Genomic DNA, 27,536 nt, shown 5'->3' with positions numbered 1-27,536 from the left:
CATTGCTTTTTGGATGTTAGAGATTAAAGGAAACCATTGTATTTGAGCACCTACGTAATTTCATTTAAAGCCAGATCAAGCACCTAGTAGTTATTATATTAAAGCAAGCATCATTAAGAGTTGCCATGTGATTGATACTTTTTAAAATACGGCTTAGTAGATCAGTGCTCTGTGTATGTTCCTTGTATTCTTATTCCTCAAAGTTAATCATCTGCAGTGTTTGTGCCTAAATTATGTATCAGCTTTCTCAGTAGAGTGCAGTTTTGTCAATCCCTTTTGAAAATTTCCTTTTTTAAGAAAATTAGTCCAAGACTAGCTTTTTTTAACCTATGATTTATGAAGGAAAGTTAAAGATGGAGTCCTTGCAACTGCATTCATGTTTGTTACCTGTGTACTTGCTTCTGTGAGAGCATATTCAGAATGCTAATTTTGGGGGGTTTTTTGAAGTACTTTAATGAGATAGCCAGTGCTTTGCTCTTCATTTAAATTAACAGATATTTTTGACATTTCTCTATTCAGATGAGGGTTTTTGTTTTTTAAATGAACAATAAGAGTAGGCGATTGTTACTTATGTATATATAAACCATATCCAGCCTTTTCCATGCTTTCTAGCTTTTTTACGCTGAGGGACATTCAGCAGTACTACGAAATCACGCATACAAGTAGTTTGGAATTATGCATACAAGGAGTTTGGAAGACTTTCTGGTGTTGGGAGGTGTGTAGAAGGCAAGCTTTGCTAGCACTGTAATGATTAAAGAACAACACAGAAAGGAGGAAAATAGAGAGTAATTTCTGTCATCCTAAGGAGTTCTCTAGATTTGCTGTGTAAGTTGGAATGCCCTTAGCATTGTTAGAAATGTCATGTTATTTTTGTATTTCTGCTGGTTGGTGCATTGTTGCTTTGTATTTTAAGGCATTATTTAAGTATTTATTCCTTTTTAGCTGTTTTGAAAACCTTATATTGCACCGTGAAGTTCATTAATATTAACAAAGGCATTCACAGTTATCATTCCTTGTTACTAAGAGACCAAGCATTGTTGAAATGTATATTGCCCTTTGGAGTAATGCTTTCAGTCATTTATCTGTGTAGTGGTTAGTAGAATTTCAAAAGCTGTGCTCAAAAATATTTAACCTATTTGAAGTAAGTCAAGAATGTTAAAGAGTGCAGTTTAATATGAAATCTTGCTATGCAGAGCGTGTCTACAGTAAGTTCGTAACTTGAAGAGCAAACACTAAAATAGGAAAATTAAGGAAATACTGGAATTAGTTGCTAGTCAGACAGTTAATGTTTTCATCAAATAAGAAGAAAAATGTCATTACAGTTCAGTTTATTGTTACAAGATTTTGCTTCCATTTTTCCTTTATGTTTCATTTCTGCTATGTTTCCAAATGCATGTTTAAAAATTGATGGCTTCTCTTTTCTGGACACATTAGATAATGGCTTAGGTAGCGCACGATGTATTTTTCTAAAAGGCCATAATAACGTGTACTATAGTATAAAGTCATCTACTCTTTTTTTTTGTGTGATGAAGAAAGTTGATAAACTTAACAGGCTCAAAGGATGTTTTAACTTAAATTATGTGTTTTAAATGGTCCATGCAAGAGTCAGCAAAAAGAGAAACCCTCTGTAGAAGTCTTGTATTCCATAGTGATGATACTAGACTTCAGATGAAATAAACTATTGCCAAACCTCTCTTTTCCTAGTTATTTCTGAGTGGTAGATGATACAATGAATGGTCTCACCATAGTGGAAGCTGTAAATAGGAAGGTAACAGCTGTGGAATGTTTGAATGGTGCTTTTCTATCAAAGAACAGATGAGACCAGAAGAAAGGGAAGAGACTTTTGTTCTAAAGCACTTGTTGTTTCTAGAGCTTTTCAGTTAACTTGGTCAGAGCAGGTTTACTGTGAAACCAAACTAAAGAAATTAAAATAATACTGCAGCGTACATAAAAATTAAATGATGAAAGATGTTAACATTGTATTCATAAAGTGCAGACTTGGAATCATCTTGCAGTTTTGTGCAGCTAATTCCCTGGTGATTTTTTTTTTTTTTTTTTTAAACAATGGACATTCCTCCAACAAGAACTATGAAGGTGGCACAATAGAGCTTAACTGTTGCTTGATTAGGCTTTCCTCTAGGATTTCTAGTGGTTCTTTTGCTGGTTTGCATCACCTTTTTTTTCAGTTCATTTCTACAGATAGAGTTGCTCAATATGTGTCGCTTGTTCTGATGATTTTCTCAGAGAAGTGAAGAATATCTTGCATCTTCTGTTAGTTCATTCATTCTGGTTTTGCAGAGGGCTGAAGCCATAAAATTTTGGTGTATTAATTTTTAAGGTGAAAGCCTGGCAATGTGATAATGGCTTTTTAATAAGAAAAAACCAATCAACTTTTAATCACCCCAGTCTGATTTTTCTGATAATGATGGGATGTACTTCTTGTTTACATTCTGAAATGTTTAAGTTTTATCACAGTGGCATGACTGAAGACAGTGCTTGAAGGTGGAACAGGCTTTCTGTAATGCATTTGTTTCGTCATGAGACTGTGCAGTAAAAACCAGTTGCTAGAGGGTGTTGAATTGGATCAGTACCTGCCCTGGAAAGTTTTAAATAAGCACTGTGACTGGACTGGTTGGCATTTTCATTGCTGCACGTAAAAATTTCAGTGCTTCTGGCAGGAGATCTGAAGAACAGAGTAAAATTTACTGAAATAATCTGTTCAACAAACGTGTTATGGCCACCCTGTAGAAGACAAATCGTGGAACATACTCACTGTAGGCCACCTCTACTGTCATTTGTCACCTAGCAGCAAGATAATTCTCTCCACTTCCCACCTCCAACAAATAGTGCCTAGTGAGTAGAGGGCTGTTATTGTCTGCCTCTCTTGAAGAAATGTGTTTACTAAAAACTCAAATGGTGCTATTTTTCTGCTAGGGCAAAGGGGCAAATTGTTCAAGTGAGACACTCATTGCAGTGAGAGACTTTTTACATACATGAATGAGATTCCCTCCAACATGTGTAGAATAAGTCTTTGTAGTTCAGTAAAGTACATCAAAGAGAAGGTCAAGCCGCCTAGGCTGTAACAAGCGATATCGCTGTGCTGGTGATTCCATAGGTTAATCTGCTGAAAAGTACAGTAAATTGGCCTTCTGGAGCTTCAACCTCCACAGCTAGAGTGCTTCTGGCAGTTGCTACTTGTTTATTCAAAACTACCTTGGGTCTCTGCATATCTGTAGATGTAGATGAGTTAAGAGGGATATTTACTTCCCCTGCTCTACTGGCTGTGCTTCTGCTCATATAGTCGAGCCTACTGCTGGCCTTTGCTGCCAGGGCACACTGCTGGCTAATGTATGGCTTTGTGTCTGCTGAAATCCCTAGAGTCTTTTCTGCAGAGCTGCTCCCGAGCCAGTCAGTCTCCAGCCTGTATTGTTCCAAGGGGTCATTCCTTCCCATGTGCAGGACTTTGCTTTTGTTCTTGTTGAGTTCATAAAGTTCCTGCCAATCCATTCCTCCAGCCTGTCTAGGACCCCCTGGATACCAGCCTTTTCCTCAAGAGGGTTGACTGGGTTCCCCCCAGTTTGATGTCTTCCACAAACTTTTTGAGAAAGCACTTTGTTTCCTACTCTGGGTCATTGATAAAGATGTTAAACAAAACAGATCCCAGGATAAAACCCTGCAGTACTCCGCTTGTCACGGGCATCCAAGTAGAGTAGGGCCCATTAACCATTATCCTCTGAGCATCCCACTGTCTTCTTACCCATCTAGTTGTCACCCCATCCAGACCATAATGTCCTAATTTGGATTAAGGAATATTTGTGGGAGACAGTATCGAATGCCATGCTTAATTAGAGGTTAATGACAAGAACTGTTCTCCTCTTGTCCGTAAACCCAGTAATTTTATCACAGAAGGCATTCTGCATGTGCCCAGGAATGTGTTCCTACATGATTCATGTAGAGGGTTTGCTGCGTTATTTTCCAGGGGACTAGTGTAAGTCTGACCATTTTGTAGTTGCTTTGATTGTCCTCTTGGTCTTTTTTGAAGATGGGTGCAACGTTGGCCTTTCTCCAGTTGTTGGAGACTTCCCCTAATCTGCATGACCTTTCAAAGATGATAGAGTGTGGCTGGTTCTATCCTTAAGTCAACTTACAGTTTTGGACTGATTTGGCTAGAAACGATGACAGTTAGGTACATGATGGTTATGAGAGTTTGCAGTATGTCCACTGTATGCAGTCATAATGGGAAATGCATAATTGTGGTATAGCTGTTCTAGTGTCAAAAGTCAGGTCAGAATATTGTTCTGGACACTAATAAATTACAAGAAAAAAGCTTAAAATGACCTTTATGCTTATACCTGTCAATAGTAACAAATTTAAAGAAAAAAATTCTATGTAAATTTTAAGGTACTAGAGTGGTACAGAACACTGGCAAGGCTTCTGTAAACTAAAAAAGTAAATTGGAAGCAAAAATACCTAGTTAAAGGAAAATAAATGTTTTTGTTTACTACTAAATCTTTTCTATGTTTTTAGGTATATTTGTCTGTCATAACTGCGTGTAAAGTTTCATATGAAGTGTAAGCTGCTAAATAGAACTAGTTGCAAGTAATTTGTTCTTACACATGGGTGGAGGTGCTTGTGGTAGTATTGATTCTTACTGCTTTCATCACCTGTATATGCAAAGAAAAAGTTTGCCCTGTTGTACAGATGTAAAAAGTAAAGAAAACCAGATCCTGACTCTGAAGAAGTTACCGCAGATTACAGTTTATAAGATGATGATGAAATGGTATGAAACTGAGGTAGAGAACTGGATTCTTGAAAAAGAGTAATTAAAATAGTTGGATTAGAATTGCGTAATGTGTATTTCTGAAATATGGCTGCAAAATAAAAATATCATTGGGATATCATCTTGAGTTTATGCTGAGAAGTGCTTGTAAATTTGTAGGATCATAGGAAAGCTCAGGTTGGATGGGACTTCAGGAGGTCTCTAGTCTGAAGAGCAGAAGCCATTTACAGGGTCAGACCATGTTGCCCATGCTGTTACCTGGTCTGGTTTTGGAAACCTCCAAGGACTGGGACTGCACATTGTGTCAGGGCAATCCGTTCCACTTCAAATAAATCTACTGAGAAAAAAAAAAGAACCAAAACACTAAAACTCAGACCAGTACTGAGAGGTCTTAGTGTCGAGTGTTAAAAAAAGTTTCTCAGTGTCTCATTCCACAGGTTTACATTATTTTAGATTTGTGTACTCCTGAATCTTTTCTAAGGGAAATGCCTACCACAGACTGCTAGGTTTGGAGACACCAGACTGTTTTTTCTTTCTTCTCTTTGTTAAAGACACAGATTGAAGACCTTTTCTGTAGACTGTTGTTTTTTGGATTAGGTAACCCTGTTAATTTAAAAAGAAGAAAAAAAAAAAAAAAAGAGGAATCATGAGAGTTGTTTAAAAAATGTCTTTCATAATAATGCCTTTGCTTTTTGGATGTTGTTATTGAAGTCCAGCTATGTGAAAGATATCCTATAGTAAAGCAGTTTTTTGAAGGAAAAAAAAAAAATTGGCTTTAAGGCAAAGCTTTAAGACAATCAAGAAAAGGAGAAGAATCTTACCAAGATGCAGGCTACAAACAGCTGTAACATATCCAAGCTTGACTGGTGAAGTCACTTGATGTGACTGTTGACAGAAGTCAGACAAAGCACTGTAACACTTCCTGTTGTTTGATCATGGGACTGGAAATTAGTATTCTAGGAGTTTTAAATGAATTTGTGGGATTTGAAAATGTAGTGTGAGATTAGAACTAACTGCTGTGGAAAAAGATTTAGGACTAATGTGTATCTGGCATTTAAAATGGATTTTTTTTTTTATCATCTTCAGAAATTGAGCCATGTTTAATTCAATGTAATTCATCTAGGACCATAGCTAAAAAGATGAAATACAATGTTTAAGCAATATAATAGCAGTTTCACAACTTCTCCAAGGCAAAGCTAATGGCTTCCCTAGAAACTATTTTGTACTTTTGATACCAGTGAGGACTGAATGTAGAAGTGCCTATGAATGGATAATTTGATCACAATCAAAGGAATTTTCTTTACATTGTTTTTTAAAACTAGCTTATAGATGTTTTGTTTTAGATCACAAAAATTACTGAAGTTATTGGGGTTTTTGAGTTCTATTTTAAAATTTACAAAACGTGTCCAAGATATCTTTGTTATTTTGTCTATTTCGTTATTAAGTTTGTGCATTGTGTGTTTTGTAGGCCCCTGTTGATCTCTGAAATGTGGTATTTCGTGTGTGTTAAGGAGAGATACATCTAACAGTCTTGCTTATAAAAGCATATTCCTCTGTTTCTGATCCCAGTATGTTAAAGGAACAGACTCTTTTCCACTGCTAGCAGAAATTGCCATGGCAAATATAATACCTTTTTACATTTTTGCTTACAAACCTTTTGTTAGAGTTGCTCATGTTTTCAGATATTTTCTGTGTCGCAGAAATACAATGCCAATACTGGAAGAAGATTCTATATGTAAAACTTAACGATAGCTTTTACAATGTAAAAACTTTTTTATTAATTTTTTTTTTAAGGTTGAGGTTGGACTTCACTACTTCTGTTTGGATAGTGCAATTTCAAGTGCTGGTTTTTCCCCTCAGGGCATACATTCAGAACAGCTGGGGATCAGCTGTGTAACCTACGCACTGTGTCGAGTGCCTTCCCAGTGGTCAGCCACCCAGTCTTTGGTCCGCATGCAGGCAGCGCAGGGTATTCAGAGTTTGGTGGCTTGGGAACACTTGGTACACCCACAGACTTAGCGGCACATCCCCAGCTAGCACCTTTTCCAGGTAAATGTTGTTGCAAGGAATATTAAACTGAAGAAGAGGGTTAACTGTCCTCTAACTAGGCAGACTTTGTAAACTACTTCAGACTATAGGCTTGATTTAAATCCAGGATGATTTTGATGAGAACAAATAAATATATTGGCTGAGTTTCTCAGGAACAGTGTTTTCATAGTAGTCTTCTAAGAAACAAAGGAGTGCTTGATCTCTTTTATTCTTTCCATCACAAGGTAACATCCCTCTTCATTGCGTGGTGTGTTGATTGCATAACCACAGTTCTTGAATGTACTCAGCCAGTAATAAGGTGGACTTGTTTTCCTTTATAAATGTGCTTTTTGTCTGTTAGACTTAACAGTGAAATTTCTGTCCAAACTTGGAAAAGGAAATTTCATTTGACTTCTTTTTGCGAGCTCAATGATTTTTTTTTTTTTTTTCTTTTCTTTCTTTCTCCTTTTCCCCTCAGTACTTGGTACTATACAGACATATAATTTGTCTGTAATAGGATTGGTCAGCATGATCTTGTTTCTCCCTTGATTTTATTCATAAGTAAAGGGGTTTTTTTGGTGGCATGTTGTAAACTTAGTAGTCTCCCATCCTTTAAAATATCAACATATTGCACAAGAGAGATGAATATGATGAAATGATGCATCTGACTTCCACCGATGCATCTGACTTCCACCATAAGATGTCAGCTACTCAGCTAGTGTTTTCCAGTCTTGCATACTCTGTAAATCTGACATCTGAGAGCAAAGCTTTCTGAAGTAGATTAAATACTGTAATGCGTTCTCCAAAGTATGCAGTAAGTCAGGATTCTTCTTGATTCACTTTTTCTGTAGATTGAAGAAAAGCTATTCCTGCCAGGAAGTGAGTATCTTGAAGAGACCTCCCCTTTTCTTGGCTGGCCAGGCCCTGCGTGTCCGTCCCCACCCCTGCCCCTGGTAGAATTTATGGTTGTGGGATTCCACCACCAGTAGAGTTTTAGGTACTGGTAAAAAACTGCAGCAAATATTGCAAAGAGATCTTTTAGTATTTTTAAAATTTTGTTTGATACAAATGACAGAATTTTGGTTTAGTTATTAATGCCAGAGGAGTGAAAGCAGAACTTTTGTTACTGGGAGGATAATGAGATACTATATATATACCTACACAAAGCAAAAGCATCTGAAAGAAATGTATGTAGAGGTGAAGTAAGGAGGGGTAAAATTTCAAAAATCAGTGAATACTGATTAATTTGTAATGTTCTCATTCAGTTAATTTTTTTTATTTTACGAAAAGATTCTTTGAGTTGTAACAGTCATCTAATGTGTGTTAGCGCAGCAGAGTTAACCAGTACTTGTTTTAAGCTTTGCTATAAGGGATGGTAGTTGTTCATATCTTCCATTGACTTTGTTCCATTTTGTAAGAGAAGCTCTCTTTATTGAGAAAACTTTATTTTTGCTGAAGTAGTGTCGTGGCTGAAACCAGGACAAGTAGGAATGAAAGAACTCTGCATCTGACCTTGGACAAATCTTAAAGTTTTGGTTTTGCTGTCTCATTGAAGGGCAGTATTTTCCATAGAGTTTGATAATATAGTAAATAACTTGGAAGTTTTCTTAGGCAGTCTAGCTGTATGTAGTTGTTAGAATCTTGCTTAAGCCTTTGAACAGCACCTTTGTCCTTAATTCGGTAGCAATTTGTCTGCATGTGTACTATTTTATATATATTGTCCAGTGACCATTGTTTTTACATTTCTTGGGTTAGTATATTCCAAGGCAATGATTCTGTAACTTTGTGGGACCACTCAGAATACATACAAAACTACTATGTATCACTATGCTCAAATTCCAAATTTAAGATAATAGAATAATGGGAAGTTTTTGCAGATCGATTACAGCCTGCTTTTCATACCATGATGAAAGTTTTGGAATTGTTGCTCTAGAGTGTCCAGTCTTCTGTTTTCATCGCTGATGTTCTAGCCATATTTTGTGTCTTTTTAGCAATGAGAATCATTCATTTATAACATTTTTAAATCACTGTGATGTATGTTCTTATGATTTCAGTGTCTGGTGACGCTGACAGGTTAAAATTTGTTTATTAGCATTGTTCAAACTTCATTTATGTATTCATTAAGAGTCTTAATTACTGCATGTAACATCCTTATACTTACGTAGCGATTTCTTACTTTCTTTACCTTCTGGATGTGTTTTATAGCAATTTGAAATAGCTGTCTTAAAATACATTAGACTAAATCCTGCTCAACTCTGTGGTTTAATTCTTTTAATCGCACTGGTAATGCATGTGTGTAAAATAGCAGAAGCTCTATACTTAAGGCAGAGTTCTTGTCCTTGTAATATACAAAACTTGATATTATTTTAAGAAATGAAGCATGCCAGTGGGCCAAACCACAGATTTTGCTCTTTCTCAGCTGTTCACAGGGATATTAGGCAAAACTGTTTGTGTCCTGGATGTACGCCACAACTTAATCTATGTTTCAGGGTTCAAAAAAAAATCATAATTGCACTTAAGCCCTAAAGAAATAATTTTCAAGGAGAGGAAAAGCAGTCACAGAAGTCAGAAAAGACTTGCTTACCACCTAGTCCATCCTGTTACTTGTGTAGATTGTGCCTTCCAGTGTATTTCTAGTGTTTAGTGTTACATAATCAAGTTTTCACTGTAAGACTGGAAAGTGTACTCACAAATTTGATATTTTAAGCATAAAAAAAGCACTGTGTTTTAACAACTTTTTTGGTACAGTTGACTTGTACAAAACACTTACCATTGCTACCCTTTAAACACCTTCACGGAGTTGTATGGCCAGTATAGGACCTGGCCAGGAGATAACCATCTGTTCCATGACTTGAAATATTTTATATGAACTTGCTTGTTAGATTTAGGTTTTATGTAGACCAAACCTATGTTTCTAGCCCTTGTCACAATGGCGTTTGTGTGTTATGTTTCTGATTCTTCTGCATCTTGTAATGTGATACCATTTCTGTTTTGATTTGTGATGGGTGGGGAGGGTTAGCTTTAAGAGAAGTTTGGAAGAGATTTTTCTTTCCTGAGAAAATATTACTGCATTTTTTTTTCAAACACACACATTTTCTCTCACATATATAATTTCTAACATAGGATCTTCTTTCAAAAGTTTCTTTCCCTTCAGAGGGATTTGAAAGGTTTTTCTTTAATTACCGTTTGTGGCATGGGTGGTTTTTTTTTTTTTTTTTTTTTTTTTTTTTTTTTTTTCCCCCCCAGACTAGTAAGTGTGTAACAAAATGATGTTGTAGCTACTGCAACAGCTATTATAAAAGAAGACCCTGACACTTTTACGGAATTCCTCTATGCCAATCTACACACTGTTTCTGGGCTCCTGCTTAAGCACAGAAATGTATGACAAGAGCAGTGCACTGGATATTTGCCTCTTACATGGCTGTTCAGGCTTAGCAGTGCCTTATGAAAAAAATACATAATCAGTTTGGTCTTGCAGAGTTTCAAGAATCTGCAGAAAAGGATTACATAAGGGTTGCATAAATGTTCTGAATAGTTGCTGCTAGAGTAAAGAACTTTAAAAATTGAAAGTTGTAGGGACTGTATCAACTCATTTGAGTTAATTTTCCTGGAAAACAAAAATCAATAACCATTTAAGATGAAAGTTCAAAACAGCAACAAACCCCCTAAAAAGTATTAGATTGTTTCTTAAAATAAGAAATCTTTATTCCTTGCTCAACTGCTTGAATTTATGTAACAAGCAGCACAGAGTAGCCCTGTTTCTGGTTGTGAAACAGACATTTTAATAAGGATGTTACAGAAAAAAATAGACTGCTTTTTTCTGATCCGGTGTCAAACTCCAGGGTAGAAGCCTCTTAGAGTGGGTATAGAGTTACTATGGAGTAGCTAGAGATTCCTATATTAAATAGGTCAACTCATGGGGAACTGCTTCAGTTGCGTTTTTGTGGTGGAGGCCTTGGAGTATTCCAAGACTGAGATTGCAGAGGTGACTTAAAGCTGTTGTGCTTTTTTTATAGTTCTGATGTAGGAAGAGTGCTGGGTTAATAATGAATGTTCAAGAGTGACCTGCGGATATTGATCCTGTTTATAAGACTACCAGTTTCGTTTTGGGGTGATCACTGTCACATAGCTTTCTATTAAGTATTTATTTTCAGAATGTGTTTAAATGAAACTGCATTGAAATCTTTACCAGAATGGCTTTAATGACTTCAGACCAGAATTGCTGCAGGAAATCAATGTCATTTTAGAATTTCCCAAGTGTTGTGCTTTCTTCTTACTCCCAGATTTAGTAAATCTGCTCTAGATTATGCACAGCAACATGCTTACAGAAATATTTAAATGTATTATTAGAACAACTGAAGTTTGGTTTTATTTCCTTTGCGGTGTAGAATGGTGGCGAACGGCGGACACGCACTCTCGTCCTGGGGCAGCTTTTTTCCCCCCACTTTTGGGGATTCCACCATTGTTTGCGTCTCCTGCACAGAATCACGATTCTGCTTCATTCCACTCAAGAGCTACAGGAAAAAGTAGTCGGAGCAGTACAGAAAAAGGTAATGGCTGAAGTTAGAGAGGGAATAATCATTTTGAACTTCTGCACCTGCAGAAAGACGTGGAATTTGAGCTTTGCCTATCGTTGTTCTTCCCGTTTCTAAACAGTTCTATAAAAATTGATTCTGTTAGCTAAGCATGAGACATACAAGTATGGGCTTTCAATAACGAAGTACTCTTTCTGCTAGTATTTCCCCTCTGCCTCTTTTTCCTTAGATAGTTTGTCTGGGACTGAGTAGAAGGGAGAAGTTTTCTTTTAAAATATGTGGTTTGGTGTGGGAGGCCTTGTACTTCTGTAGTGAATACTGTTCCTCTGCATATAAGAAGTAGGCGTCAGGTAGTTGTTTGTTGGGGGGGCATGGAGGGAGGGATGGCTGTGGCTACAGGATCTCAATGAAAATAGCCCAATGACATTAGAACGTTTTCTTGCGTTGCAAACCATTATTTTATGTAGTGGTATTGCACGCCTTTTGAAGATGCAGGATACGTTTGTTTGGTACTAGGTTTGTTCAGTTTAGAGGAGAGGGGGCTGAGGGGTGACCTCATCATTGTCTGTAGCTTCCTCAGGAGGGGAGCAGAGAGGGAGGTGCTGGTCTCTTCTTTGGTGTCCAGTAACAGGATGCGAGGGGGTGGCTTGAAGCTGCATCAGGGGAAGTTCACATTGGATGTTAGGAAAACGTTGTTCGCTAGGGTGAGCAAGCTTGCCAGGGAAGTGATTATGGCCCCAAGCCTGTCTGTGTTCAAGGAGCATTTGGACAGTCAGTGCTCTTGGATCTATGGTTTAACTTTTAAGTTGTCCTGTGTGGAGTCAGGAGTTGGACTTGGTCCTTATGGATCCCTTCCAACTGAAGATACTCTGTTCTGTGGTTCTATGATGTACAAACAAAGCTTTTTTTTTTTTTTTTTTTTTTTAATAGTTTTGGTAGGTTTTAGGACCTGATGTGTGTTTCAGATTCAATCTGACAATAGTCCTGGGATTGCATAGTAGCACATTTGTGTGGTTAGGGGTATTTTCTTAGAAAACAACAGTTGTCTTGACAGATTTCAAATAGCATTCCCACAACTTTCCCTCCCCCCCCACCTCATTTTACTCATTGCAAAACTCATAAAATACTTTGGGCTTCATGTGGTTTTCTTTGAAGCTGATTGATACTTCAAAATTGTAAACGAATTATTCTGTGAGATATTTACGGGAATGTATATTTTTGTGTTGCCTTTCTTCAAAATAATCTTTTTCTGCCCCTGACTAGATTCAAGGATAGTTTGGGCTTAAAAATGGACAATTTCAGATTTTTTTTTTTCCTTTTTTCCCCTCCTTACAGTGTTAAATGTGTTTGTCCTTTAAATCATGTGTGCTCTGCATGTTTTAATTAAACTAACTCTATGAGCAAATTGAAGTGACTCTTGGATGGCAAATTTTTAGTATATGTTGGGAGTAACCTGTAAGTAGTCTAGTATCTTGTTATGTGTTTATGGAAGCTAGGTTAATGTGACTGGAATATCTCAAAGAAAAGTATCTCCTACTTCAGATTTTTTTAAGTGTCACTCTGTAAATCTGTCATCTGAAGGTATAAATGGATCACTGAATGGGAACAGTACCACTGCAGTATCTGGTATCAGCACATCTGTACTCTCCACTAGCATTGCAACGTCTGCAGGACAAGTGAAAGCTATAACCTCAGGAGCAGGAGGTCGCAAATACAACCAGGAGCAAAGCAAAGTTCAGCTTTTGGACACCAGAGCTGACAAAATCAAAGACAAGGTAAATACACAGAAAAACCCTTAAGATTCAGACAAAAAAATTGACATGGTAAGTGTTCTGATTGTGCACACAGCAGCATTTCTAAGGGTCCTCTCCCAGTACAAAATGGTTTGGGTTTTTCTTCTTATTTATTAGAGCAAGATCTGTACCCTTGTCTCTGTATTGTTTGTTTTTGTTTTTTTTTTTTTTTTTTTTTTTTTTTTTTGTGTGGGGGGGGGGGTTTGTGTGGTGTATGGTTTTGTTTTTGTTTTTTTTTAAATTTGTTTGGTTTTTTGACATGTTTATGAACCAAAAGCTATAATTAGCATTAATTCCACTAGTTAATAGCTGTATGTGACACCATGTTTATTTAATTTATATAATCATAAAATTAAATTGTATTAACACCAATGTTTGATATTATTACATTACAGTATGACTATATGTATTATAATTATAAAATGTAAATATAAATTAGTAATATAATAATAAATATAAATATAATAATAAAATATAAATATAAATTAGTAATATTACTAATTACATCTGTTTAATTATCTTTTTGTGTAACTTAAAATATAAAAAATTTCAGAAGCAAAATGAAATTTTTAGACATTAAAAGAAAAATGCTTTTCTGGGAGTAATTTCCTATTTATCAGAAGAAAGAAGTATTATTAATGGCTGTGATTCAGCAAAAAATGTAGACAGCCATCTAATGTGAAAGACATGAGTAGTCTGAGTGAGTAGGTAAACTTCCTTATATACTGACCCAAGCACTTCTTAAGAACTTTGCTACTCTTGCAATCAAAACTACTTAGTCAAAACACAGGAAATGGGATACTGAGAAATTGATTACTGTCAGAATAGAAGCTAAGGGAGTCATTCCCTACTGGCAGATATCTAGGCTTAAAATGCTTTTAGTTCTTGATATTTATATTTTTGTTTTGTGAGTGAATTGGGCCTGTTGCTTTCTTTCTCTTTCTGTTATTGCATTACATTCAGCTCCCAAATGTGAGTGTTCTTAGGTGAGACGTTGGCATTTTCAAAGGACATTTGGTGTTTGTATGTATCGGTATAAAAATAGCTTTTCACACTCAAATGGTTAATTCTATTTGTGTGGTGATATGGTGTTTAATATATTGATAATAGGGAAATTATTAACATATTAAAGAACATTTTCCCTTAAAACGTTCTTCATGTGTTCAACAATCGACAACTTTTGAAAGTATTAAGGTAGTTACAGGTATTTGGGAAATATTTGACTTTTTTCAGGTTTAAATACTAGAAACAACTCTTTCCTTTCCAAAATTCTGTTTGTTTTTATCCTGGGTATATATGTGCAAAACATAAGCTTTGTTTCTATGGTGCAGATGTAAAGCTTTTTCTAGGTAATGTCTCTGCATTTTTGACTATTACTGCAGTTACACAAAATATCAAATAAATTACTATCTTCTAATATCTCCAAATATCATCCCAAAAGTTTATATCATAAGTAAATGAACAGACTCTTTTCTGTTCACTTTTTGGCTCTTTGCCTTATACAGAAAACTGAGCTGGTTAAGCCAGTTACTTGTTAATATGAGCATCACTGAAAATTTCACCTCTTTTTGCTTCTTTTTTTTCAAATGTATGTCAGCATTGTTATCTTCTTCATATTACCATTTGTCTTTAAGTATATATTCTGTATCCTTGAGACAGTTTCTTTTGATGTGGGTACTGATTTCAAACTCCAGTTTCAATTTGCTAAATATTGAGTTGCTGTAAAACAATGTACTCAATTAATGTAGATCCTTTCTTAAATTTGTTCGGTTTTGTATCTTAACACTTAAATCATCTAATGCAGATAAATTTCAGGTTGTCAACAGTTTTGCTTCCTAAGTTTTTGTAGTAATTTTTCTGATACTGAAGTAGAGTTTGTTCCTGGTCTTACTTGATATGCTGACATTCTAGACGTTCCTCTACTCCTTACTCTTAACTACTTTTCCTCTGAAACTTTTTGAGGTGTTTTTTTTGAGGTATTTGTCAATGTAATGATTTGAACAAGCTTTCCAATCAAAACATACAGAATACTCTAAATGAGAACTCCCAACATGAGGAGATGATCAAGAGATTTGATTAAAAAAAAAGAAAAAAGGAAAAGAATCAGTATTTTTATTTCAGTATGTTAGAATGAAGCCACAACTGGAACTGAAGGCAGAGGAATAACCAGGGGGCAGTAGGCAGATGGGAGTATTTTGTGCTGGGCTTTGTACAAGTGACCTTATGTTTTTAAATTTCAAAGTGTAACAACACTTGCCTCTTTTTCTAAAGAGCGCAGTTTATTTTTAAAACATTCTAAATTCTCTAAATGTTCCTTTCTTTAGGGTTTTATTTTTTTAGTATTCATCTGCTGATTTCTTCAATCATATCCTTAGTTGTGATTTTCTTTTGAGGTTGGTATTTAAAAAATTATTATTTTTTTCTTTAAAAGGCAAAGCTGATACCAGGCTGTTTTTACAGTTGGTGAAAAGCTAAAGAGTTAATTCTTGTACAATGTTTTCTTCCTGGTTGAATTCTAGTTCTGTTGTCCTACCATCTTAGGGAATCGTAAAGTGCAGTCTGATAGTAACTTGTATTATATAAATTTTTTTGCCTGTAGCTTGTGAAAAACAAATTCTGAGTTGATAGAAGCATCTGATCTTCAGAGCTGTAGTTATTAGAAGTTCTCATCCATTTCCTTTCATCAGGGTTGTGTATTTGACCATTCAGAGGGCTATACATATCAGACAATGATAAACTGGAATCTGTCTGAAACAAGAGTTCAAAATTGTGCCAAATCCTCACTCATCACTGTATATTTGTGGCATATCATGTTATGTCTGTTGAGCATAATGGTGTTGTATTGAAGATAGATGTCATCGTGATGATCTGATGTATTATCCATGACTTATTTCTTACAGAGAAAAATTTGGTAACTGTGTTACCTTTTTACTTTGCTGCGTTGGTCACTGTGTTGATAACTTTAGCATGCTTTAATTGTTGTCTTTTAAGCCTGCCCTGTTTGTGGCCAAGATAAAGCTGAATAAGCAGATACGCTTTATAAATAATCATTCATCTGAATGTGCTGCTTCAGCCTCACAAAAGAAATGTAAAACTGACTGCCCCTGTGTTGATTGCATTAGTGAATTTCTAGGATGAGGAAGGTCAGCAGGATTTTTTCATTGGTAAAGCAAGTCTCTAGGGAAAGAAGGTGTTACTGGTGAACTTGAGCCTCATTTGGCTTATAGAAAGTCCCGTACCATTATGGGCAGCTGGTGAGATAGGAATCCACTCCAAGATCTTGTGTTGGAGGCTTTTACTTGCCTGGATTCCAGAATTAGCATCAGGACGCTTGGTTATTAACTTGTATAGAATCACAGAATCATAGAATCGTTTAGGTTGGAAAAGACTTTTAAGATCAAGTCCAACCATCAACCATGCCCACTAAACCATGTCCTGAAGTGCCTTGTCTACACGCTTTTTGAATACCTCCAGGAATGCTGACTCAACCACTTCCCTGGGCAGCCTGTCCCAATGCCTGACAACCGTTTCAGTAAAGAAATTTTTCCTAATATCCAATCTAAACCTCCCCTGGCACAACTTGAGGCCATTTCCTCTCGTCCTATCTCCAGCCACCTGACAGCAGAGACCAGCACCCACCTCACTACAGCCTCCTTTCAGGCAGTTGTAGAGGGCAATAAGGTGTCCCCTCAGCCTCCTTTTCTCCAGGCTAAACAACCCCAGTTCCCTCAGCCGCTCCTCATAAGACTTGTGCTCCAGGCCCCTCACCAACTTGGTTGCCCTTCTCTGGACGCGCTCCAGCACCTCAATGTCTTTCCTGTAGTGAGGGGATTGTAGTCACATCCTTTATATATAATATCTCTTCTTGGCAATTACCATGTTGTATTCCCTTTATAAACTTCAGTACTTTGAAGTCATGACTAAAATATTTTCAAACTATCACTTTAGTCACCTTTTTATGGGACTATCCCATTGGGTCATTGTGGTCGGGCTCCTTTTCTTGGTACTCTTATTCAGTCTAGATTATTGCTTTCTGAACAATGGACATTTTCAATTAGCATAACCATCCAGCAGATCTGCTAAAGTCAACGAACCAAAATCAAATATGGAATTTATTTTAATTGAACCTACTCTTGCTTCAACTTTTATGACTATATTGTTGCCAATAGAGGAACTAGTTGAAGTGAAATTTGCTCTTATAATAATAATTTTTTATTGTGTATTCTCAAAGTGTCTTTTAGTATCTTTTTCTAAATATGTTTTTTGATATTCTATAAGTATCTGCCTGTCTTACATATCCCTTCAGAAGTCTAATGCTCTTTTTTTTTTTTTTTTTCCCTAGTATATTTCAAATGAAGTAGAACAGTACTTTTTGGTCTGTACTTTTCCTTTTCTCTCTTGACTATTTTCTTTTGTTTCAACAAGCTTTTAGAATTTCTTTCAAGTATTTTTTGTTGTTCTAAATGTCTTTACAGAGAGTTTTTTTTTACAGTTATCTTTTTCTCCTTCTGGCTTACGTTATTTGATTTAGTCTGAATTATTTCTTCTCTATGCAGTTTACTGGTGGCCCCCCACCCCACCCCATAGCTGCTCTACCTCTACCTTTTATGCTGGATTGGTAGAAACTTCTCCATCAAGATTAATCCTTTTCTATCCACTAAATGCACGAGTTTAATTTTTCCCTCTCATTACATTTTCTCTAAGCTACTAATTTGCCATACCTTCTTGTGGAACCCTGCTAATCCAACTTCTTTGTATAGGTTTTATCTATGTCAAAGGATTCTGTTTGTTTATGAAGTAAAAACTCCCTGGGAAGCAGTTGTGTTTCACAATGTAGTCAAGTGCCTGATTTGTTTTGAAGCATTTGATTGCTTACAAGTTATACTAAATTTTATGTAAAAATTAGCTGTCACTTTCCTTACTTGGGGTGATTCTTTGTGAATCATTGCGTGTCGGATGTTGCTTGGCAGTTGCCGCCTCCTTTTTCACAAGAATGTTCCTAACTCCTTTCTTGGTATGGTAACTTTCTTATATTCTCGTCTGCAGTATGAAAAGATATATTTGTAAGATACAGCAGCTAACACATTTTGTAAAGTTAGATGGACAGCAAAAGCTTTAGTGTTGATGTGTGGAAGTAAACACTATCAGCTAAGTAAGCCCATTGACATACTCTTCTTTTTTCCAGACTGTCACATGTGTTTCTTAAGAAGCTGATGTTATGAATATGTATTTCATCAGCATTGTGAATAAACTGGATATTTCTGATTTTAGTATTATTGCAGTGTTTTGTGTTTTTCCCTTTCCACATACAGAGATAAATAGAGAACCATGAAGGAGAAAAACTAGAATAAAATCCTCCTGATTCCAGGAGGCATTGTTACTTTCACTGCCTCAGATCATGGTCTTGTCCTTCATTTTATGATCTTAACCTTCGTGAAGAAATATTCGGCATCTGTGCCAAATATTAGACAGGAAGATACTTAAATATGATGTAAAGGACACCAGCAATGAAACATGTAGGACCTAACATAGACTGGCAGAGTTATTTAATTTGTTATGTTTCTAAGTGTCTGCATACGTTCAGATTGTTGTCCCTCATGTGAAGCATTAACTGACACCTCTCTGAACTGAGCAGTGAAACAATAAATCCAAATAAATACACTTAAATTCGTAGGATTTCCCAGCAGTGAAGCAATGCATGTGACAGCATGCAGAAGGTATGGTGATATGAATTATTACTGTGTTCATCACAGGAATTGATAAAGAACCTAGTTTAAAAAAAAAAGATACAGATACCACCCAATTGACAAATAGATGGGACTTAATCCAGTTATAGCTTCCACATTTCATAGCTATTTCACAAAGTAAATTGAATCCCATTGTTGTGGTTTAATCCTGGTGGGCAGCTCAGCCCTCCGTAGCTGCTTGCTTACTCCTCCCCAGTGGTATGGGGAGAGAATCGAGGGGTAAAAGTACAAAAACTCATAGGTTAAGATAAAGACAGTTTAATAGAGAAAGCAAAAGCTGCATGTGCAAGCAAAGCAAAAGAAGGAATTCATTCACCGCTTCCCATCGGGAAGCAGGTGTTCAGCCGTTTCCAGGAAAGCAGGGATTCATTGTGCATAACGGTGGCTTGGAAAGGCAAATGCTGTAACTTCAAATGTCCTCCCTTCTTCCCCCGGCTTTTATTGCTGAGTGGGATGCCATGTGGTACGGGATAACCCTTGGGTCAGTTGGGGTCAGCTGTCCCGGCTGTGCCCCCCCCCGAGCTCCTTGTGCATCCCCAGCCTGCTGGCTGGCAGGGCAAGGTGAGGAGCAGAACAGCCCTTGGCGCTGTGCAAGCACCGCTCAGCTTCTAACACATCTAACACATCCCTCTCCTACCAACGCTGCTTTGGTCACTATCCAAAACATAGCACCATAGGAGCTACGATGAAAAAATTAATTCCATCCCATCCAAAACCAGTACACCCACTTACAAGAATGTTTGTCATGTTCTCCTTACTAATTTAAGCGAATTTCTTCTTCATAAGACAGGCATCTTTGACATAAAATTGATCTTTAAAAAGATCTCTTGTTTTATAATACACCTACCATAAAAGAATAGATTTGAAAAGTAAACTTTTGGTGAAAGTTTTGTTAAGAAAACATACATTTTTAAAGCACTGTTTCTCTGATGCTCCTGTCTGCATTGTTATCTAGAATTGCTGCAACTTTTTTGCCCTCCAGTCACCTACTTTTGCTGTCCACCTATCTTCCTTTTGACTAATTTTAACCTTACAGTTCCCTCAGTGACTCCACGTGCCCTGTTTACATGCTACATAACACTTTGCTGCTGCAGCCTGACATCTGTAATCTTGTTTCACGTGTTTCCCTACTTTCCAACATCATTCTGCGAACTCTCTTTAATGATTAAATACACTTTAATGCAGTAATACGTACTTTAATGTCTCTCTCACATAGTCACCATCATAACACTCGAGTCCACCTGTACGTCCTTCAGATGTGTTTGTAAAATATGTTTTAGTTTGCTCCCCAAAAAGCAAACTTTCGTCATCCGTTGCACTTTAAACTCTGGTCTTGCAGTGTCAACATTCTGGAGTTTCTCTCTTTTTTACACCTTTCTTCTTTTCTACATTCTTGTGTGTTGCTTCTTTTACTTACCCATTCTGGTCTGCAAATTTGTTCTTTCCAAGAATTTAAATATAGTTGTCAGAGTATTTCAGCAGATTTTGGTCCATTTTTCAGAAGCAAATCCCAGAAGCAATTTGATAAGCATATTCTTTTCAGTTCTGAAAACCTTACATTGCTGAACAGTGCATACTGTGAAATTACAAGTGAAGTAATGTAGTTAAATGAATGTGTCACTGAAACATATTAATGAATCTAGTATGTATTGTTCTTACTGTGTTAGTTTGCAGTAAAGGTTTTGGTTTAAAATTTTTTTGGAAGCAGTACATTCTGTAGTAGATTGGCTAGACCTGAATTCCAGGCCAATTTTCTAGGCCTGAATTTGAAATATTGCTTTGAAATGTAGTGATGCCAACTGTTCTGCCAGTGTGTGTGGTCAGAAAAATACTTTAGCGGAACCTTGTGACCAGTTTTTCAGTTTCATCGTCTTGTGAAACACTTCTTTCTCTTTAGTCTTGTGCAAAGACAGACAGTTGTGGTCAAGGATTGCGGATCACTTTATTCCAAAGTCTTACTGGTTTTTGTTTTAAAGATTATGCATAATAATAAGATGATATAACAGATTAAAGCTGAACCATTAACAGAGCATTCATCTTCCTGGTAGAAGCCCAGAAAAAAAGCTGTAGAAAGCTCTAGTAACAGCGACAGTGATTCGGGCTCCTCTTCAGACACCTCAAGTGAAGGCATAAGTAGCAGTGACTCCGATGATCTAGAGGAGGATGAAGAGGAGGAGGAGGACCAGAGTGCTGAAGAGAGTGAAGATGATGAATCTGATTCTGAAAACGAAGCACATCACAAAAACAAGAACAAGGTATGACACCTCACTCTGCTTCTCACAGTCTTGTCACCGAAAGCTATTTGTGAAAAATTGACCTGTTCATTTTTGTACCGGCAAGCAGTTACTTAACTACACATTACTGAATGCTAAGAATACTCTTTGGTTTTGCTTCAGGGTTTTCTCGGGTTTTTTTTGGTTCCTTTGTGTGCGTGCGTGTGTTTTGTTGTTCTTTATTGGCTGGGAGTTTTAACAGTTGGTAGGCTGTTATTTCTGTTACAAAGTGGGAAATCCAAAGAAATTGAGTGCTGTGTCCTGATAGTATATTGGAAATAAATCTTTCTATGGATATTGCTTTGGCAGTTGCTTTTTTCTAGTAGAGTGGTTACTTTTCCTGGTAGCCAAAGGAAGAACAAGATTGGAATCTTGGGTATCCTGTTAGGTTTACAGTCAAAAATATATTTAAAAACAACCATGGTTTAGTACTCCTTCTCTACTAAGCATTGACTTCACATGCTGAAACTATCTGGGGGGAAAAAAAACCCTAAGCAATAAATACATGACAAGATTGACTTTAAAATTATTATTGTTCCTCCTCTACCAAGAATAGTATAATTGTTTCATGGGGATTGATGATATACTTTTTTTTTTTTTTTAAAGGATCTTTAACTGATCTAATATGAACAGTCAAAAATACGTATTTTGCAGGTGCTAATGCATAGTGGCGTAACAGATATGAAAACTGATGGACAAAAACCACATGAAAAGTCCCAAGAAAAAAGAACACACCAGCAGATACCTCTTGTGTCTGATTCCCAGACTCACTCATCATTCCAGTCCCAGCAGAAGCAGCCTCAGGTTTTGTCACAGCAGCTTCCGTTTATTTTCCAAAGCTCTCAGGCAAAGGAGGAATCTGTGAACAAACACACAAGTGTAATACAGTCTACGGGATTGGTTCCCAATGTGAAACCTTTGTCTTTGGTACATCAAGCCAAAAAGGAAACCTATTTAAAACTCATAGTTCCTTCCCCTGATCTACTCAAAGCAGGGAATAAAAATACCTCTGAAGAATCTATCTCTTTGACCAGCGATGTAAGATCAAAACGGGTGAGTGAAAAAACACTGTTTTTTGATTATTTGTAACCTGCGTTGCCTGCTTAATGTTTTAAAATTATATGTATATTTATTTTCATATCATGTTTTTTGGAGGTGTTTTTAGAGTTGATACGGATTTCTGAATGATGTAAACTAACTAAATTGTGGGGGTAGTATATGTTCTGAACTGTGGTGGTTGGTTTTTGGGTTTGTGGGTTTTTTTGTGGTTTGTTCTGGGGTTTTTTTGTTTGGTGTTTTTTTTGGGCTGGTTGGGTTTTTTTTTTTTGAAGAGCAGCAAATATTATGCTTTAATTTTAGAGATGATTCAATATAGAAGTGCCCTGAACTATTCCGTAACTTTATCTCGGAGAAAAGTCATCTACTTGGTGGTGCATGTATGCATACCCTAACGTATACATAATGTATCATATACACAACTTAGTGTCACATAATGTCGAACCTGAGTTTCATGCTCATCACATAGTGGAACTTTACAGCTCTGCTGAAAGCAATCGGTGTACTGGTGAGAGTAATGGGTACAAAGAACGCAGAGGATTTTGTCATGCATTTCTTAAGGAAAATGAGTAGTTAAAATCAATATCAAAATAGAAAAGTACTCATGGGTAAATTGTGTGGCCTAGATATTTTTCCTGTTCTGCTCCTAGTTTCAGTCAGAACGCTGATTTAATACTTTCTATATCTAGTATGTAAGCATGGCTTTGCTTTGTTTCAAGTTGGATAGTTTTAAGTCAAAGTAGTTAAAATTACCTATTTTAATCATGATTTTAAACAGAGTAGCTGAAAGCCTTTTTAAAAAAAAAGTTTGATTCAATCTTGGGTTTTGTTTGCTCTTTAAAGACACAAGGATATTCATGTACTGATAGCTATTAAAACTCAGTATGGCTACTGCAATACATTTGATCTTCCTTTTTCTGGTCAGGACTCTACAATATGATTACATGTCTTAACAGTTCTGTAACTTATAAAAATTCTTTATAGATACTCAGTTTATTTATTTTGTTAATAGTGGTTATGGTGACTAGTGATAAATTTTCGTATTTTCTATTCAGTTAGATTTGAATGGGGATTAGAAGAGAAAATCTAGCATTTTAGAAATGTTGAGGCTTGAGAGAGAGAGATACATAAATATATAAAAAAGTACATTTATCAAGGCAAGTTTCATTATTAAAAACAAACGTTGTTTTAAACTAAGAAGTATTGGTGAAGAGTAAACTGAACTCTGATTCACAGCTAACTCGCAGTCCTCAGTGAGGACTGAAAAATACTTTTATTATGTCGTTTTTATTCCAAACCAGAATACAAACACTGTTTTTTCCTTTCAGCTCCCAGGTACTTCACAAAATTCAAATAAGCTAGTCATTTACTTGGAATGGCTAAATAAATTACAATTATAAAAACATATGTCTTTGCCATTGGAAGAGGCTTCTGCTGTCAAATTCAGGTTATGAGTCTCTAGCTGATGATACGTCACCCATTTAGTGGTTTGATTTCTTTAAAACTTTTACTGGAAACAAGCACTGTGTGAATATTTATTTTATAGGTTTTCATAATTTCATATTCAGTTCAGTTTTAAATGTTAGTAACTTCAAGAATGTATTGTATTTGACTTAATATTTAAAAATTGATTTAAAATGTACTATCTTTATCCATTGTGTGATTTTCTTCCATCAACGATGATGTATTTTCTTCTTCCTTGGAAGAGTCTTGAGACTAAAGACTGTGTAAGCTTTAGATGCATTTCTGAGCCACTACTGATTAAGTTTTACCTGAAGAACTTTCAAGTACTACTTTTTCAGATTTAAAAAACTAGCATATCACAGTATTTCTGAGTAATATCTTTTTTTCCCATGTTTTCTTTTGATAAAATTTTTCTATGCCAAGAGCCTTCTCTTCTTGGTTTTCTGCTAGCATTGTTGCCATTAGTGTGTTGTATTTACCTTGTGCTTTAAAATGAACAAATTACTAAAGTTAGTTTTACATTCACTAATGAGATTTTTATATGCTGAAGTGAGTAAGAAGTGGGGTGTTTCCTATGCCAGTATATAACAGTAGTCTCTCTTTAAAAATTTCTTTTTACAAGATGCTTAATATCTTTATGAAAATGATTGTCTAGAGCCATGTAGCAAGTGAAAAAGCTTCGCTACGTAATTTAGATCAGCTTCATCTGGAGTTCAGTTTGTCTTTTTCTACTTCATTTACAGTGAAAATCAAGAGAGAGACGTACGTAACTTGTAGTTCCTCATCTCTTCTGTTGTAGCTAGCACCTACTTTTGATCTACTAAAAATAGCTTAGTGGATGTTTAAGATTTCATAGAGTTCACCTGCCTGAATACTAAAAATAAATAAATAAAAAAAAATTCTACAGTTTATTCCTCTGTCTTCTTATTTCTTTAGGAACAATATAAACAGACATTCCCAGCAGCACAGCTAAAGAAACAGGAATCATCTAAGAACCTGAAGAAGGTTATTGCAGCTTTGTCAAGCCCCAAACCAACATCTAGTTCACCAGCTCATCAAAAACTCACATCCTTGGAAAACAACCATTCTAATCCATTCCTGACAAATGCACTTTTAGGTAATCACCAACCCAATGGAGTTATTCAGAGCGTCATCCAGGAGGCTCCTCTTGCACTTACTACGAAACTGAAATCCCAGACCAAGATCAATGAGAGTGTAGCCATTTCTAGTAGTGCCCCCTTTTCTTTGCCGGTAAACTTGAGTGCATGTGGGAAAAAAACAACTGGTAACCGGACATCTGTTATGCCCTCTACCTCTCCTGTGTTACCTGGTTCAGGAAAGGATAAAACAGTCAGCAATAATGCAGTAAATGCAGTAAAAACACAACACCGCCTTCATTCTGCAAAACTGGTGGTGGAGCAGTTCAGAGGGGTAGACTCAGATGCCCCCAGCAGTAAGGACTCTGACGACTCAAATGATGATGACGACGACGACGAAGATGAAGATGAGGACGATGAAGATGATGATTCTGATGATAGCCAATCAGGTGGTTTAACCTTTTTAATAGGAAAAGCAGAAACTTTATTTTTGAGTGTTGAAAACATGCATTTTGTACCATATTTTAAAATAGGGGCTAGGAAATGTTGGGACAGCATGGCCCACACAGTGTCCTACAGATACCCTGGAAAGTAGCACATGGCTCCCAGTTCCCTATTGTGTCATATCCAAAATCATATCTGTTACTTGGTCATATGGCAAATATATTTTCAGCTGTCCCGGTAAGATGGCTCCGCAGCCTTCTGGAAAGGCTGTCAGAGACCTACCTACCTTCCAGATCAATCACTCAGCCTGCAGCTCATTTACTGCTTATGTGGCAACCTGCCCAGGAGGGTGATGGAGAGAATAGGCTGGTTGATGGTTAATTCTTCTGGCAGGCAGAGCCTGTCTGCAGAACAAGCTTCCCAACCAGAGAGGGACTAAACAAGGCCTAAATTGTCAAGAGTGGCAAGAAAAGCATGTTTCTAGGCTTCATTCAGGAGCACAATAGTCAATGAGCAAGATTAGAGAAAATTACCAGGACGGTTGTAAGGGCTGCAGTGTTCATAGATAGCATTCAGACTACTATTTTAAAGGCTCTTCAGCAATTCAGAAAGGCAAGGCCTGTTTTAAAGAGTTGATTATATTCCCAGTCACTCCTTTCTCCCCGGTGTACCAATATCCCTTGGGTCCAGCTCCACCTTCATCATTCTCTTTCCCCCTCTCATCCACACACCCTATACTAATCCTCTTTCTTTTCCTCACAGCTGTAGCCTGTCTTCAGTTCCTTATCCTGCCTACCCTTTAACTCTTCCTTTGCCTAGATCGCCACACTTCCAATTCTGACACCTTTCAGCCTGTACCCAGTTCCATCGTTTGCTTCCTTTTCATGCTAGATTTCACAGTCTGTGAAGTGCCCTTCCTGTGGTTAGTGTTCAACCGCTGCCTGGCTCATGGGATGTCTTAGCTGTAGCTCATTCTAGGGTGTACAGTCTCTTAAAATACTGCAGCTTCTGTCTCTCATCTCCTCATGGAAAATGAAAGAATTCCATCTGAAACAAGAGTGCAATATCATACAGAATTTCTTTATGCTGTCCTATTTGTAGGCATTTTAAAGGTTAGGTAGTTAATTATAACCTTCTATTTATACTCAAGAGATGTTATAAAAAAAACCCCTGAAGTCAGAAAAGCTTCTTATTTAATAAGACAAAAGACTTTTCAAGTGTTAGAACTTAAATGTATTTGCCATTGGTTATCAAGTCATAATGTGCATTTTGCCACACTTTTTTTTTAAACAGAGTCTGACAGTAATTCTGAGTCAGATACAGAAGGGTCTGAGGATGAAGATGATGAGGATGATAAAGATCAAGATGAATCCGATACAGACACTGAGGGAGAAAAAACTCCACTGAAACTGAATAAAACTTCATCCTCTGCGAAGAGCTCTTCCATTGGTCTTGCAGCTCATTCCACCCCGCTTAATCTCCAAGTAGCAAAGACCCCAAGCTCTGCACCAGCTGCCTTATGTCCTGAGTCCCAGCCTGCTGTTTTTCTTGGGACAGCACCATCTACTCTTACACCAAGTACACACTGTGGTACCTGAATGTCTTTTGTAATAGTACAATGTAACATCTAAGCGGCATGTGTTGTAACAGTAGTCACAAAAGTAGTTTAGACACTGGTATCAAGTGATACCTGGACATAGGAAAGAAATTTTTACAGGAGGAATAATCATTCACTGGAACAACCTCCCCAGGGATGTGGTCATGTCCCTGACACTGGAGGTTTTCAAGATGCGGTTGGACAGGGTGCTATTTAATCTCATCTAGGCTCCCTTTCCCACGAAAGGTTGGACCAGAGGACTTTTTGAGGTCATAAACCTTCCAACCTGGGTTATTGTGTGATTCTGTGATCTTTTCATGAGTGTTTGCAACGGACATTAAAATCAGTTAGCAGAATTGCAAGTTCTCAAAACCTGAACATTACGCTTAGTCCAGGACATTTTAGCTCATATAATTATTTGAGAGAAGGTAGGATGAAATAGCCAGGGTTGATACTTATTACATTAAAATTCTTCATTGTTTAGTCTTCGTTATTTACGAATTTATTATAAACTAGTTACTTTTATTTATTTCTAATTTCTATGCGTTATAGTTTGCATTCTGAATCTTTTATTTCTGCCCCTTCCTCAACAAATTTAATAACTGTATTTAGTTAAAATATAACTTTATTAATTATTCCTTCAAAATTCTCAGTAGAATTTATGGATTACATGCAAGGAATTATTTTTAAAAGGTTCGTGAAAAGTACATTTAGCATTTGCT

The 27,536-nt window shown here is 36.7% G+C and overlaps 1 protein-coding gene across 22 annotated transcripts in view; it reads left to right on the top strand.

Moving 5' to 3' along the window:
- BAZ2B (bromodomain adjacent to zinc finger domain 2B) overlaps window positions 1–27,536 on the top strand; it is a 166,477-nt gene that overhangs the window by 83,363 nt on the left and 55,578 nt on the right. For 20 of the 22 annotated variants that reach the window (XM_041124106.1, XM_030016690.2, XM_030016692.2 and 17 more), the window contains 6 exons: window positions 11,197–11,358; window positions 12,925–13,118; window positions 20,932–21,138; window positions 21,811–22,209; window positions 24,613–25,222; window positions 26,511–26,807. In XM_041124106.1, the coding sequence (XP_040980040.1) occupies window positions 11,197–11,358; window positions 12,925–13,118; window positions 20,932–21,138; window positions 21,811–22,209; window positions 24,613–25,222; window positions 26,511–26,807 (1,869 nt within the window). The remainder of the gene's footprint in view (window positions 1–11,196; window positions 11,359–12,924; window positions 13,119–20,931; window positions 21,139–21,810; window positions 22,210–24,612; window positions 25,223–26,510; window positions 26,808–27,536) is intronic. The other 2 variants (XM_030016710.2, XM_030016697.2) reach the window with 2 other exon arrangements.

The sequence above is a fragment of the Aquila chrysaetos genome, chromosome 6 (genome assembly GCF_900496995.4).
Source record: "Aquila chrysaetos chrysaetos chromosome 6, bAquChr1.4, whole genome shotgun sequence".
In the NCBI taxonomy this organism is placed as follows: Eukaryota; Metazoa; Chordata; class Aves; order Accipitriformes; family Accipitridae; genus Aquila; species Aquila chrysaetos.
The sequence above is the reverse complement of the archived record's forward strand: the minus strand, read 5'-3'. Positions and strand labels throughout refer to the sequence as shown.